Below are 16,960 nucleotides of genomic sequence, written 5' to 3' on the forward strand. Positions count from 1 at the left end.
ATCGGATATAAAGTTAAAGACTGTGAAGAACTGTGAAGGACTTCAAAGGGGCGTGGAATAAACACTGTGGATCCATAAAGTCAAGAGGCCGCCAATGAAGAGTAGGTGACTTGCCAGAATGATGGCTACTGCCTGGAGACAATACCCTTATTCAATAAACATACACATGGTTACTGTGACTCCAACATCACTCTAAGCTTCAACAGCAAGAGGAAATGTGGAAAAAAGGATTTGCACTCACAAAGACGGGAGTAGCTGGCTTGTTACGGCGGTTACTACCCCAAACCAAATAACCAAATTACTACCTCCACCTTCCTCTATTCCTGATGCCTTTCAACTAGCTTGATCACTCCATTCTTATACTTCACTTTCAATGCATATCCAGCATAGTTCTCTGCTTCAACAGCAGGGGAGAAGAAAAAAGGGTTCGCACTCACAAAGCGGGGAGTAGCTGGCTTGTTACGGCGGTTACTACCCCAAACCAAATGTACCCGATACTTCACTCTCGACACATATCCAGCATGGCTCTCTGCTTCAACGGCATGGGAGAAAGACTGATACATCACGAATTTCCAGCATAGCTCTCTGCTTCAACGGCAGGGGAGAAGAAAAACTGATACTTCACGCATATCCAGCATAGCTCTCTGCTTCAACGGCATGGGAGAAAGACTGATACATCACGAATTTCCAGCATAGCTCTCTGCTTCAACAGCAGGGGAGAAGAAAAAAGGATTCACACTCACAAAGCGGGGAGTAGCTGGCTTGTTACGGCGGTTACTACCCCAAACCAAATAACCAAATTACTACCTCCACCTTCCTCTATTCCTGATGCCTTTCAACTAGCTTGATCACTCCATTCTTATACTTCACTTTCAATGCATATCCAGCATAGCTCTCTGCTTCAACGGCAGGGGAGAAGAAAAAAACTGATACCTCACGCATATCCAGCATAACTCCCTGCTTCAACGGCAGGGGAGAAGATAAACAACCAATAAGGGCTGTATAACATAATCTGGGTAAAAACAAATAAGCATGGGTGTAGCTTGCTTATTGCGGCGGTTACTACCCCTACTACCTCTAACTAATCAAGCTAGATATTTCACTTGGATGCAGCTCCATCACCGCTCTCTACATTAATGGTGGGGGTGGAAGGAAAATAGAACCAAGAGCTAAGAGAAACAGATAAGTATGAGAGAAAAAATGAGGGAAGCTTGCTGGGCAGACTGGATGGGCCATTTGGTCTTCTTCTGCCGTCATTTCTATGTTTCTATGACAGATCTCATATACAAGGCACCTAAGACACAGAAGTTGATGGTACAGTCTATGTCTTACAATTGCTTACAGTGCCCATATATTTATAATCAATAGAACCTGTAACCAGGCTTTTTGATCCACAGGAGCAAGCTAGTTTAGTAGCGCCAACAATGAAAACACCTGTTGCTCCGGCATTTCGAATTCTATCTTCATCGGAGGTATGTTTAAATGCTTGCCAAAGCAGCTCATAAGTATGAATCTTTAGCTTTAAGAACCACGGGTGTCAAGTGCTGTTTTAACCTGTTTTGGCAACCTACAGTAAGAGGAGACACCAGCAGTATTCTACATCCCATGCAACCTATGTCTGGCTGGGAGATGGAAAAGACTGATGTTGACGTGTGTGTGCTCTCTCAGGAGGTTCAATCTATAGCAGTGTCAATGATGACAATATCAAACAGTCATTCAGTTGCCAAATAACCTAGATAATGGGCTGTGAAGAGACAATACAGATAGCACCTCAGAATGGTAATAGAGGGTGCACAGGTCGCATTGGATGTGATGGAATAGCATGGTCGATTCACAAGAATAATCTATGTACCAAGCATCTATTTGCCCTAGTCTATTCTGGAAGGATGATATTCTTTTCCTTGACTTGAGCAAGTTTCTTTAAAAAAAAAAAAAAAAGAACATTTTTTTGCATGAAACAAAGCTACACCAGGGCTATCTTGGATAAACAGAGATATAGTTTGGGATAGGGAGGGAAAAGCACGCTCTAGCACTGGCCCCTGCCTGTGATAGCCAAGCTAAAGTTGCAGAAGTTGTTTCAGGGAACCCTGTATGCCAATTTGGAGCCTGGCAGCACAAGGATGGGCTATACTGTCACTCCTGGGCTTGGCAGGCCAATAGAAACAAGGTGGGATGATCCCTCAAGAAAGCTGCAGGAGTCAGTTTCCAGTTTTATGGGGTACTTGCTAGAGTTGCCTCTATATTTAAATTTGGCTGTCAGCTCAAATTGCCAATTGGATTAGTATTGGATACATGACTGGGATACACCTCATAAGATATCTCTGTATGCTGATGATGTCTTGCTGTATGTTAGCATTCTTGTCGTTCAGTTCCTAATATTCTAAATGACTAACTAAATATAGAGGTATCAGGATACCAAATGAACCTAAGAAAATCAGAGGTTTTGTTCTTATTGGACCCAGATCCATTATCCCTTCTTGTCTTGCTAGATTCAGACTGCAAAAATCTAGACTTAATACTTAGACTCAAATTACCAGGAAATTCTATTACTTAAATGCTAAATCTATTGAGCTGTAATAATTAGGATTAATAATTACTTAAAGGCTTTGAGTGATCTGACAGCAGCTTGATCAGGCAGGATAACCAAAACTTAAAATCAACATGCTTCTGCAGCTAATGTATTTGTGCCATCAAGCTCTTTGCTTAGTACCTGGTGGGTTTTCAGATGGGATTGTATCTACTTTTATCTGGGCTAATAAACTAGCAAGGATTCAGGCATGAATGGCAGCAAAACTGGTCCCTCAGAGATTGGCAGGAGCCAAGATCTGTAGAGATTTCCCTAGAGGTCTTTTCCACTGAGAAAGCAAGTTTGCTTACTGTAAACATTTTCTGTAGATAGCAGGATGAGTTTGCCATTACAGGTGGATGACATCATCCGTAGCACCAAACTCATCTCTCCAAGCTCTACTGAGCATGTGCAGGAGTTGCCTCATGTAGCTGACTCTCCAGGGAGATGGGTGGGTATTCCATGGCTAATTCAACCTTCTGTCTATGGAAAAGATTATTTGTTTACCATAAACCTGCTTTTTCTGTCAATAAGCAGGTTGAATTAGTCATTACATGTGGAAAGTCCCAAAGCTGGGGTTGCAGCAGAGCATTTTTATTTTATTCTTTATTTATTCAATTGTAAATTATAACAAAGCATCCACTTTGTAATGGAAACATAGATGTGAAAAACAAATACATAAGTAATAATTTAAAAAGAAGACACATCTGCATTAGTCCCCCAAATAAGAAAAACATGGGGGAGGAGAAGGAAAATACTGAAGAAAATATATCATGTTAGGAAATGACAGCCCGAGAAACTCCGCTCCATTATTAATTAGATGACAAAATTAGAAACTCCAATGGGAATCCAATATTTCTTGGAGTCAAAGGCTTAACTGTTCCAGTACATGAAAAACAATTATTATATCTCACAATGCATTTGCAGGGATATCTCAGGAAAAAGTCGCACCTATTCCTTGGGTTTCTTGGCGTAGAGCCAAGAATCCTGTTCTTGCGAGTCATTTTTGAAATATTCTAACTTTGCGGCCCATAAACAAAGCATTGGAATTTTTAAAATAACTTCATAACTAAACTCAAATCATACTCTGTAAAAAAAAAAAAATAAAAAAAAAAACCCCAATAAAGTCGCTCTCTCAGAAACTTCATAACTGGAAGATTCAAGAGCAGCAGTCAAATTAGCATCCAAAGCTTGATTTTGGTTAGAATAGCAAGATGGCAAACTTAATCCATGGTAGGGGTGGAATCAGAGGAAAAAGCCAATATATCCAAAAAATCTCTTTTAAATGCAAGACGAGAAGTTTCACCCACTACCCTTGGAAAGTTTAACAGACATAGGTTCAAGTGATGCAGTTTGTTTTCTATATATTCATATCTTCTATTTAGGACATTACAGTCTTGAATAATTGAAGCTTGCACTCTTAAGGGACTGAACTTCCCCTTCCACTTCTTTAATTCTCCAACTCTTGAAACTAAGAGAAGCTGTTTAGAGATGTTCTCAACTGGATGGGAAACAATAACCTTGGAATCATTGAAAATCCGGAGGAGAAAAACAAACTTCATCCTCAGAAATAGTGGAAACCCGTGCCCTGTCCAAACATTCCAGGATTGCTTCCAGCTCATGGAGGAAGCACTTGCACAGGGCTTCCAAACATCACTGCTCCCTCATTTTCGGTGGCGGACTTAACCTCACCAGGATCCGCCGCCGATGCCTCAGCCATTGAGCCTCGTACCACCGGTGGCAACCGATCATCCAAGGGGCTGAGAGATATTTCATCCACAGCCGTGGTAAGCTCTCCATGCCTGCCTCGGCAACGAGACCCAAGGCCCCTTCCGAAGCAGGGTGCAGGCACTGTTGAATAGTAAGCTGACCCAAGGGAAGCGTGGGCTCCAAGGCACAAGCTGGACTCTCTTTTCATTTAGCAGGCACAATGGCGCTTTCTAACACAATACAAAAGCAAACGTTAGAGGCAAATAGAACCGAAGCAACAACGGGGCAGCAAACAGACTTTTTTTCAGGCTGCCATCTTGACTCTGCCCCCTGTAGCAGAGCATTTAACCTAGTATGCAACCCAGCTCACAACATGGACAATGGACTACAGCGAGAACAGGTTTTGTAAAACTGCTTGTCCAAATTTACTATCAACTTTTGAGAGTTTAGCAAGATAGTAGCGGGATGTAAAAAGGTATGAACGGAAGATCAAATTGCAGATCTCTTCAATAGGTACTTCTGGAAGATGAACGACAGAAGCAGCCAAAACTCTCAGTTGATGAGCTTTCACAGACAGTCCTGATGAGAAGTAGCAGTGGTGAATGCATTCAGCCAGCCAGTTAGACAAGTTGTGCTTATCAACTGCTACTACTAGCCTGTTGGAATCGTATGACACAAACAGTTGGAAGGTTTTACGGTGTGGCCAAGTTTGTTTATTGTAATATGCTAAGGTCCTTTTTCAGTCTACAATATGTAGAGCATTTTCACCTTCATGCACATGGGGTCTAGGAAAGAAGGTAGGCAATATGAAACAAACAAACCAGAATGAAGACAGGACAGAAACAAGATAAGGAACACAGGAAGGACGATTAGGCCTCCAGGAGACCGAGCAGGAACTAGGCTAGGTGGGCCAGAGAAAAGAGTCAGGATGACTCAATGAGGCCCCTAGTTGTGGGAAAGGCAGGGTTAAATAGAGCTGGTCTTGCTGCATCATGCAGCATTCAAGGCAGCAGCTAGAGCAGGTCAGACAGCTCACTGAGGTCTCTTGCTAGAGGACAGCTGCCTAGCAACCAGATTCATTACAGTAGGTACGTGGAGATCCATGATCACTAAGCACTCAACATACCAACTGTGATGTTGGGATGATACAATGTCCCATCTTCTTAAGTTAACAAAGTAGGCTCTTTTGCCTGGTGTATGGGAGGACACCTGGAAAGTTGTACGAGATATGCATACCAGATCTGCCTGGGCCACTCTAGGGCTATGAAAATCAGCCAAGCGTGGTCCTAATGAACCTTTTGCACTATCTTGGTGATAAGTGGTAACAGTGGAAAAGTGTACACAAGGCTCTGACCCCAATAGAGGAAGAAAGCATCCTGAGCTAGTCTGCAATTACTTGGCAAAACTGAGCAAATTCGATTTAGCAAACAGGTCCATCAACAGTTGACTCCATAAGCTTAAGAGCTTGGCCACTGATTGCTGTGAAGACCACTCATTGGGGTCAATCCGCCAGTGTGTGGCCTATAGAACAGCTCAATTTCTTTCCACCCAATTCCAGATTTCCTGACAGAGAAGCCACGATAACGTTACTCCTCACTTGTTAACGTAGAATATGGCAATCTGATTGTCAGTTTGAATCAAGATGCTCTTCTCCCAAGAGATGCGTGAAGGTCAGGAAAGATGACATCCCAATTCCCTACATTACTATTCTTGAACACAGAGAGCTGCAGCTATTATACAGGGTGGCCTATGGAAAAGTAGCCTGCCTGCGTGGCACTGGTATTGGAGGCGGGCTACTTTTCCATGGATCTCCCTGTATTTTCACTGAACATTCTAGAAAAAAGTTCAAATATAGAAGTAATTTCACAACGTAACACAATGAGGAAGTCAAAACATAACACTGGAAATCTCACTCACTGTGTCAGTTCAATTGTAGCTTTCCTGGAAAAGGTCCAAGCAGTTCGTTCTTTTACATCTTTTGGGATATCTTTCTTATCCTCGTAACCCAGGAAATAAAGGGAAAATTTCATGGATGGAAAGTCACACTTCTGAAGTAATCTGAAAAAAAAAAACAAAAAACAAACCATAATTAGAATGGAATGATGCATTTTACATTTATAGAATTTGAAAGGAAACCCAGTAAGAAATGGATTATACTATAGTCTCTAGGAAACGAGTATACGCCCTCCTCACAAAATTGCATTGAATGCTTTGCAATTTGGAAAGTCAAAGAACAATTTATCTTAAGTCACTCAAGAAGGTGCTTAAAAGAAAAAAAAAGATTTAAAGTCCTGATTTTAAAAAAAGTTTTAAAATAGTGATCATTAAAGCATCATACACAATTAAAGCAAGAGGAGGTCAATTACATAACTGCTATAAATGGAAGATTACATAAGGGCTTTAGCATACTGAATCAGTTGAAATACTATTGTTTTCAATAAACACAATATCAGATACACTAAAGGTAAAGAAAGTAAAAATTACATGTTATCAGATTTCAGAAAAAACAGCAACATAACATGGTAACCATGATCTAACATGCTAGTACAGACCCAGTTGGCTTCTGTGGTGTGACAGACTTAGTATCAACCCAGCTACTATGTAGCCCGCTGAGTCACTGGATTAAAAATACTTGTTGGCACCAATATCTTCCTCCTTGGGGCCATCAATGTAGTCATGAAAGAAGCTGGAGGATCAGCTTGCAGCAGGCCTTGATGGGCTGTGTCTCCATCTGGAGCATGAGGCGATTCATGGCAAATAAGAAGATTTCTTTGATGTAGCATCTCTCAGTATCTTGGATCATCCTGTGTGTATTCAGGATGAGTCCAAAGAGACTGGTAGGTTATGTTCTTCCTTGTATGCAGTTTAGGACCCTGCAGAAGTCCTAGAACAGGAGAAGGGTCATCTTCTACTGTACAACCCCTTGCTCTGTAAGGTCATTACAATATTTCTTGCTCGTTTGTCTCTCTTTTCATGTTCTGAGGAATATAGGTAACTTCAATAGGTTGCTCACAAGTTCAAATTGTATCCTTTGAGAAGACCAGCTTGTAGATGTTCTTGTTATTCATAAAGCTCGTGTGACATGTGATCTGAACTTACAAACTACTCTACCTCCATGTAGTAAAGATGATGAATTCAGTTGTAGGGCTGTGAGCTCTCCCATTTGTGCCAGCCCAGCCTCCTCCAAGGCAGAGGAAGAATCAGGGCATGAGGTACCCTGTACCGTTTCTGTCATTGCTCCTTGGTGACTGTGATGAAGTTGGGATTGCAATGGCATTTTAGACACTCTTAGTATTTCTCCACTAGAAATGGGAAGTTCTAATAGTTGTACTGGTCCTGGAAAATACCGGCAGAGCTTTAACAGCATCAAGCCTCTTCTTCAAATGTGTGGTAATTTGGAATGTTCTCTATTCATCGTCAAGACATCAATCCAAAATAAATTACTAATATGGTTATAAATTAATTATATATGGTTATAAATTACTAATATGGTTATTGAGTGAATGTTGCAGTTACATTGTAAACCAATGTGATTTGCATCTTTTTACAGGAACGTCGGTATAAAAATGTTAAAAATAAATAAAATAAATTGTAGCTAAATGCATTCAGTTGACTAAGAAAGGACTGTAAAATAGTTCCGTTTTCTATATCTTACTGTACCAGAAGACCAAATAGACAGAATTATTCACACTCGCTCAGTTATGTCTACAGCAATTGTGAAAAAAATAATTAAAAAAAAAAGGCAATAAGGAACTACCTATAGTTTTGAGATGAAAAAGCAAAAAAGGCAGCAAGTGGATAGTTGTGTACAATAACTGCAACTTTCTCCACAGCCCTGAAAAAGCATAAATGATACTGGGCTCAAGCAGAAGGACCAATAGGCTGAAGATAGCTAACTGTTGACTCTAAGTTAACATATTTCAATATATATTATGCATTCCTAAAACTGCAGCAACAAAATTTCATAAGGCATTTTAAAAGTAGTAAGAAATCTGTGTAACAGAATGGCAAATTGTATCCATACAAAGATATACCTCTGGGAGATACATTTCAAAACCTAATTTCTGCTAATAAAATGTATCTGCATTGCCACACAAATCACACCCCACCAGCGGAGGCAGAGTCCTGAAGTGTCGTGCGTTTTCCTGAAAACGTGTCATTTAGTGAGTCTGCTTATAAAACATGCCAGGTTCAGGTCTACAAGTCTGGATCCTTTAAGAATCTCGTCGGGGTGGAGCCAAGATGGCGTCCAGAGAGGTAACGCTGTGAACTTGCTCCGGAGAAATTGCATCTTAAACCTTTTTCCACAGTGCAAAATGCCACCGAAACGCAAGGGGAAGCTGAGGATCTACCCCTCAAATCCTCCGCAGCCCACCGGGCAAAAAACCATCGCTCAGTGTACTATAGAAGCAGCGAAGGAGGAACTGAGAGGTCCGGCTGTCGAGTCGCAGGGAGGACAATGCGACCCGACCTCGGAAGAGCTATCCCTCGCTCCGCCCGACATCCGTTTAGCCCCTGCAGAGCGGGAAACATAGACGCCGCATTCAGATCTAGTGCCGGGAGGGAAGCAGCTAGAATTTCGAATTGAGGGGGCTGCTGCGATGATAACCTCCGCGCCTCCTGGGAAAATCGGAGAGACGACACCTGGAGACGGTCTGAGCCAAGAGGAGAAGGAAGGGGTAAGCTCAGACACACTTAATTTAAGTGTTTTCGCTCCAAAGCCAGCGGTGGTAACCTTGGACTCACTGTGGAGTCTAACTTCGGCATTAGCAAAAACAGTTTCGGATTGTTCGGTCAAGATTAACTCTGTTTCACAACAGTTGGAAGTGTTAAATAATAACTTTGAGGGACACAGACTGGAAACAGAGAAAATAACAGTGTTAGAAAATGATGTGAAGAAAATAAAAGAAGTCCAAGTAAATATAATACAAGACTGTGGAGCAGCAAATAGGAAGATTGAAAATATTGAGAACTTTTTGAGACATTTAAATCTGAGGATAATAAACTTTCCAAGGGTGATCGGAGAGATACCTAAAATTACCTTAAATAGCTCCAGAAAAAATCCCCCCTTTGAAAAAAGTTTATTTTCTGCCGGTGCGCAAAGCTCGGTTAAATCAACAAATGCCACAGAACGTTTTGGAGAACCTAACAGATTTTCTAGAATCTTCCGGATATGAGACAGCTGAAAGATCTACGCTATTAATAACTTTCTTTAATGAAATTGATCAAGGAGTAATCATGAAGGCGTACTTTAAAAAGATCAAGGAAACCTTTATGGGATCCTGGATAAGGATATTCCCAGACTTCACAAAAACTACTCAAACTAAGCGTAAAAACTTTCTTGCTCTGAAACCAGAAGTAATAGCCATGGGGGCAACTTATTTATTGAGGTTCCCGTGTAAATGTGTTGTGAAGTTTGAAAACAGTTATATATTTTTTCATCCTGAGCAACTGAAAAATTTTGTTGATGCCAAACGAATACTACCATCTTAAGATAGTAGTAAGAGATGTCATATAGGAAATAGCTGCTTAAATCTGGAAACCAAAGATTTTGATTCATTATGTATTTTCCTTTTTTATCTCCTTAAATTGTACGCTACACCCCCCCCCCCCCCCCCCAAAGGTTTGGGGTCTAGTTTATGTTGTAAAGTGTTGGGGAATATATGTTGCTGCTTATGATGTGAGGACTAAATTTTGATTTCTTTGTACCAACATGATACATAATTTTCAACAAAGTTTTTTATGCTTTGTAATATTGTTTAAAATTAATAAAGTTTAAATAAAAAAAAAAATGAATCTCGTCAGCAGAATGGTTTTCTATTTTGCCAACACAAGTTCCTGAGCGGCACTGACAGGTTTAGCACAACTAGGCAGGTCAATTACAATTGCCTAAGAAGGTTCTGGCTTGTCAGTATCTGCTCCTGCTCCCATAAGTTACCTTGTTTTAAATCTGCCAGGGGCCCGTCAGCCTCACTTGCAATTAATCACAGACCCCTTGCTGTAGGAGTGCTTGGCCCGAGGGAAGGGAGTCAGGCTGCACTACAGAGGGGCCTTACATTTAAACGAGGGATTAAGACAACGGAAGAGATGGACAATTTAAAAGTTACAATGACCCAGCGTAATGCACGGAGCAGGGAGGGGGGGCAAATTAAATTTACATTACTGGAGTAAAGTGGTGGAATCCAAAAAGAGAATAGATTTAAATCACTAGAAAGAATTTTTATCTCCCTTTTCATTTAAGATAGGAAATGCAGGAAAAAGCATAGAGTAACTTTGTTAATCAGAGGTAGATGTTAAAAAGAAAAAAAGCTATACTGTATTTTGTATGTACATGTGGCACAGAGGCAGGCACGTTTTTGTAAACTGGTCTGGAAGGCAGTATGGAAGATTTTTTTTTTTTTGAGAAGAATCAGGAGGTGAACCTCTATTTCTAAGTGATATACAATAAAACTTGCATAATAAGCATCAGAACAATAAAAACAGATTAGAACAAATAAAACATGTAACAAAAACAGAAAATGAATAAAACGTGACACTGTCACAACAATAATTAAACAGACCATATCATGAAACCTCTACATATCTGGAGAGCCCCACAACCATGAATATGCATGAGAAATCTGCAGACAGCATACACACATTCCTTTCATGCACATTCATTCTGGATGTCCTAAAAACCTCATCGGCTGCAGGATTAACAGCACAGTTTTGGGAAACCCTATTTTTAAAATGTTCAATATGTGAAAGACTGAGGCCCATCTCAAACAGCAAGCTTGTTCTTTTCCCTAACACATACTGATGTAAAAATAAGAAGTCATGCTGTGTGTTTTATTGCTTGAAACATGATCTTAACACATTGAGAACTAGCTGCCACATCTTACCCGTACAATGTTTTGTTAGCCATCACCCCCTTGAATTAGAGAAATAATAGGTTGTAGTAAATTCTAGCAAGGATCGTGAGAAAAAGCTGCCCCATACATCAGTTTATCTAATTTTGTCTTCATTAGAGGAAATAAAAAGAAGTATTCAAAAACAAAGATGTCTATATTCTCTCTGTGAAAACAGAGACCCAAGAAGATTCTGCTACAAACGAGATCTTTGAAACTAATTAAAAATGGAGAAATTACTTACCTGATAATTTTGTTTTCCTTAGTGTAGACAGATGGACTCAGGACCAGCGAGTTATGTGTTCTTCTCGCAGATAGGAGACTGAGTCAGATTTCAAAGGTGACGTCACTCTAGATATACCCCTGCAATAACCTCAGCTCTTCAGTATTCTCTTCGAAAAGCCATTGTGGATATATCTTTGCTTAAATAACTTGATTAAACTTGAGTAAAACTTGAACTGGTTCAACTAATTTCCAAACTGGAGACCGCCAGTGCACTCAACCAATTAATGCCGACACCAGACAAACTGTGGGGGTCTTGAACTAGGGGTAGGCTGCGGCTTACCCGTATTTGCTTAGTCTCGAGGTTTGTTATCCAAGGTTCTCCTTTTCCAGGGCAGCCGTGGGCGGGATGTTGAGTCCATCTGTCTATATTAAGGAAAACAAAAATTATCAGGTAAGTAATTTCTCCATTTCCTAGTGTGTAGCCAGGACTCAGGACTAATGGGATGTACAAAAGCTACTTCCGGACAGGGCGGGAGGCTGCCCATGACCCACTTAATACTGCCCGTGCAAAGGCTGCATCTTCCCGTGCCTGAACATCCAGGTGGTAGAACCTGGAGAAGGTGTGTATGGAGGGCCATGTCGCCGCCTGGCAGATCTCTGCAGGCGACAGCAGCTTGGTTTCTGCCCAGGAGACTGCCTGGGCCCTCGTAGAATGAGCCTTAACCTGTAGAGGTAAGGGCTTTCCTGCCTCTATGTAGGCTGCCTAGATTACTTCTTTGATCCAACGGGCTACAGTCGCCCACGAGACTGCTTCTCCTTGTTTCTTCCCACTGTGAAGAACGAACAAGCGATCCATTTTGTGCACCGGTTCCGATCTTTCCAGGTATCGCACCAGGAGTCTGCAGACATTCAGGTGGCAAAGAATGCATGAGTCTTCAGAGCTGGTAGCAAGATGGTTTGGTTCAAGTGAAACTCGGAAACCACTTTCAGAAGGAAGGAGGGGACAGTGCTCAGTTGTATGGTTCCAGGTGTGAACCTAAGGAACGGTTCCTGACAGGATAGAGTCTGTAGTTCGGAGATGCAACGAGCTGAACATAGTGCCACCAGGAATGCCATTTTCAATGTTAAGAGGTGTAGTGACAGACCGCGTGTTGGTCTGAAGGAAGCCTCAGCTAGGAAGTCTAATACTAGACTGAGATTCTATAGAGTCACCAGCCACTTTAGGGTACAAGCGGGACAAGTCCGGATGGGTTGATAGCTGGTAACTGTCCACGTCTGCTCTGAAGCAAGCCAGGGCGGCTACTTGGACCTTGAGGGAGTTGAGTGACAATCCCTTCTTCATACAGTCCTGTAGAACTCCAGAATCCTGGGAATCTTGGCTGTCCATGGGAGAATCCCGCAGTCCTCACACCAGGCTTCGAATACTCTCCAGATCCGTATGTATGACAGGGATGTGGAGAACTTGCACGCTCGGAGCAGGGTGTCAATCACGGCCTTCGAGTAACCACGCTTCTTCAGGTGAGTCCTCTCAAGGGCCAGAACGTAAAAAAGAATCGAGACGGATCTTCGTGGAGAATCGGGCCCTGCCGGAGAAGGTCCCTGTGTGGAGGTAGGCACAGAGGGTTCCCAGCAAGGAGTCTTTGCATGTCTGTATACCAAGGACGTCTTGGTCAATCCGGGGCCACTAGTAGAACTAGTCCCCTGTGATGTTCTATCTTGTGGATGATCCTGCCCAGTAGTGGCCATGGGAGGAAGGCGTACAGTAAGTCTTCCTGTGGCCAAGTCTGGATGAGAGCGTTGATTCCTTGGGATTGTGGCTCTCATCTGCAGCTGAAGAAACTGGGGACCTGGGCACTGAGATGGGTGGCCAGTAGGTCCATGGCCGGGAGGCCACAGCGATTTACTATCAGTAGGAAGGCTGTGGTTGACAGAGTCCATTCCCTGGGTCCAGGCTCTCTCTCTGAGGAAGTCTGCTGAGACGCTGTCTTTTCCTGCGATGTGGGAGGCAGAGATCCCTTGTAGGTTTATCTCCGCCCATGCCGTGAGAGGGTCTAATCTCCAGAGACACTTGCTGGCTCTTGGTTTCTCCCTGGCGGTTGATGTAAGCAACCGTTGTCGCTTTGTCCAACATTACTCGAATTGCTTTGCCTCGAAGTCCGTGGCTGAATTGCAGGCACACTAGTCTGACTGCTCGAGCTTCCAGGCAGTTTATGTTCCATTGTCCCTGGGCCGTCAGTTCCTGACAATAGGCTCCCCACCCTCGCAGGCTCACATCCGTGGTGAGCAAGATCCAGTTCGGTGGGGATAGGCTTACTCCTCTGCTTAGGTGTCTTCCTGTAGCCACCACTGGAGCTGAGAACATACCTCTGCTGGTAGTTGGAGGCGTAATTGAGTGGTCCTGGGACAGTGGGTTCCATCGTGACAGTAAGGAGCACTGGAGTGGACACATATGGTCCCTTGTCCAAGGGACGACTTCCAGGGTTGATGCCATGAGACAGAGGACTTGAAGATAGTCCCATACCTTGGGGGCGTGCATTGGTCATCAATCGTCGTAATTGTTCCATCAGTTTCCTTCTCCATGCGGGAGGAAGATTGTTATGTTTGGTGTCGAAACGGGCCCCCAGGTACTCTAGCGATTGAGAGGGCTGCAGACTGCTCTTGCCGGTGTTCACAACCCAACCAAGTTCCTGCAGTAGGCTCTTGACTCAGCTGGTCACCTGCTGGCTCTCTTCCGAAGACTTTGCCCTGATTAGCCAATTGTCCAGGTAAGGGTGTACCAAGATCCCTTCCTTCCTCAGTGTTGCTGCCACAACCACCATGATTTTGGTGAAGGTTATGGGGGTGGTTGCTAGGCCGAAGGGTAGTGCTCGGAACTGGTAATGATGACCCAGCACTGCAAAGCGCAGGAAGCGTTTGTGATCCTGATGGACTGGGATGTGAAGGTAGGTTTCGGAAAGGTCCAGGGAGGATAGAAACTCTCCCAGTTGTACTGCCATTATTACAGAACAAAGAGTTTCCATGCAGAAGTGAAGAATCCGCAGATAACTGTTGATGTTTTTGAGGTCCAAGATGGGCTGGAAAGATCCTTCTTTCTTGGGAACGATAAAAATAGATGGAATAGCGCCCCATATTTTGTTGGGGCATGGGAACCGGAGTTATTGCCTTCAGACTGAGTAGTCTTGTTAGAGTGGTTTCTACTGCCAGTCTCTTGGAATGGGAGTGGCAAGGTGACGACATAAATTTGTCTCAAGGGATGCTGTAGAACTCCAGAGAGTAACCTTCTCGAATGATGTTTAGAACCCATTTGTCTGAGGTTATCTCGACCCATCTTTGGTAGAAGAGGGCAAGTCGACCCCCTATATTCTCTTCCCCTGGATGGGTCGGCCAAGTCTCATTGTGGAGCACAGCTGGAGCCTGCCCCCTGGCCTGCTCTCCTCTTGGTCTGTCTGTTCCGAAAGGGCTGGGACCTTCTGGAGGGACGAGATGCCTGGAACTGAGTTCCTGTAGGGTCTAAAGCGCTGCGATCCTCTGCCTGATTAATGCAGCCCCTGCCGCAACAGGAATTGTTTGAGATGGCACAGACCATAGCATCCACTTTTGGGAAATGCAGGCGTTCCTTGGTCGCTGATTCTAGAGGGTATAGGGCTTCCAAGGCCTGACCCCCTTTGAAGCTGGCCTCCGGGGCATCCCATTCCAGGTCAATCAGTTCCTGGATGGCTTCCATCACTGGAAAGTAGTATGAGGCCTTACGTAGGGACACCAAGATGGGGTTCTTCTTTGGTTCCGCCATAGGGTCTGTGCCAGGAATACCCAGAGTCTTCAGAGTCTGGGAAACAAGGGCTAGCAATTCATCCTTGTGGAAGAAGCGAAGCATGGTTCCATTCCTGGAGGGCTTTCTCCTTCTTCCAGGGAGTCGCTCATCACCCGAGGTGTCTGGGTCCCTGTTAGGGAAGTTCTTGGTTAGGCGAGGCATGTCTTGAGGCATCCGAGCAGGGCTGGGAGGATCTTCTGATTCCGGCAGGGATCAAGCCTGGGGCGCAGCTGGGGCTGATTGCGCCTGAAAAAAGGCTTGCAGCCCTTGGAAAAATTCCAACCAGGAGAAGGTCCCTGGGTCCATGTTAATCCCAGGGGGAGTCTGAGTAGGGGCCCCAGAGGTGCCCTCCTGTGGGGAAGCTACCTCAGAAATGCATAGGTCCGGGGAGCTATTGTCAGTAGTTCTGGAACCATCTCCCAACAGCAAGGGACCAGGCTTTGGTTCCCCTGGGCTTCTTTGCAATATTGATATGGCAGGCTGTGCAAAGACAGTGCCTTCTGGACTTTTTGGGCACTGGTGCCCTTGTCTCTTATGCGTTTGCGAGCATGCAGTTGTAAATGCGGTTGTGCGTGTAGTTGTGCCCGCCGATATGCGCATTGGCCGCACGGCCTGCCCCGCCGGCGAGAAGGGAAGATGGCACCCCCCCTCCCCCCGAGGGTCTCCATGTGTGTGGACCCTAGCCTAACCAAGGCTGCTCAACCCGATCAGTGCTCCCTTCTAACCTCGCTGGGTTGGATTCGGTACGGAAATCAGAGCTGTGGAGACCGGAGACCTGAATTTAAAGATTTTGTTTCTTATCTGGTCTCGGCGCTTACCGATCGTGTGCCGGACGGTCTTCAGCTGCGGTGTGGGGGGGGGGGAAGGAGGAAGAGAGAGTATTACCTTCACCACCGAGCTCGTTTCTGCACCCGCTGCCTTTCAGTCACACTGGGGGGCTAAGTCCACGCCGGGAACCGGCTCCCAGACCAAAGCACACCTCTGAGGGATATCTGAGATCAACCTCAGGAATTCTCGACTGGGGGATGGACCCTTAGGTATCAACGCTGGAGAGCGGGGCTCAATCTTCCTTAAGGTAAATTTTTTTTTCTTCTTTGCTGTAATTTTTTTACACTATTCTAGTGTGGGGGATAGTGTCCGCATCTGCTAGGAGACAAGAGATACTGAGGAGCTGAAGTCACTGCAGGGGTGTATCTAGGGTGACGTCAGCTTTGAAATCTGACTCATCTGCTAGCAGAAGAGCCCAATACCCATTGGTCCTGAGTCCATCTGGCTACATGCTAGGAAATGTAATTTCATACACACAAGTCTGCAGAAAGGCAATTTAATTCCTAATGCTCTTCAAAATGTCAGCATCGCTCGATGAAGAGGGCCTAAAGGACAAGAGCACTTTGCAAAGGGGATATCACACCACACGTCTTGGGAAATATTTGCTTCTGCAGCACAGGCTGGGCTAAGATAGGAGGCAATGCTTCCATAATCAGAGACTCCATTTATGCAGCTATGAACAATCAAGACAGCGAACTGGAAGTGTTAGGGGAGAGGTTAAAGAAAACAGGCTTTCATACTTCCATGCTGCTCTCTTTAATTAACACCCGCCTTATTATTGTTTGTGGACATGCTCAGGTGGCTCGTCTGGCTTTCTGGATCTTGACACAGTAAGTTAAAGACGTTATACCAACCATGGCAGTACATTGATCAGCCTGCACTTTTAGTTTAAAGTATTTCAGAATGCCACCCTTCTGATGCATTTATTTTCCT

The 16,960-nt window shown here is 44.0% G+C and overlaps 1 protein-coding gene across 2 annotated transcripts in view; it reads right to left on the reverse strand.

Moving 5' to 3' along the window:
• The window catches only part of GLO1 (glyoxalase I), a 47,778-nt gene that overhangs the window by 17,177 nt on the left and 13,641 nt on the right, over positions 1-16,960 (reverse strand). For both annotated transcript variants that reach the window (XM_029592922.1, XM_029592921.1), the window contains exon 3: positions 6,194-6,334. In XM_029592922.1, the coding sequence (XP_029448782.1) occupies positions 6,194-6,334 (141 nt within the window). The remainder of the gene's footprint in view (positions 1-6,193; positions 6,335-16,960) is intronic.

The sequence above is a fragment of the Rhinatrema bivittatum genome, chromosome 3 (assembly GCF_901001135.1).
Source record: "Rhinatrema bivittatum chromosome 3, aRhiBiv1.1, whole genome shotgun sequence".
NCBI classification, from domain to species: domain Eukaryota; kingdom Metazoa; phylum Chordata; class Amphibia; order Gymnophiona; family Rhinatrematidae; genus Rhinatrema; species Rhinatrema bivittatum.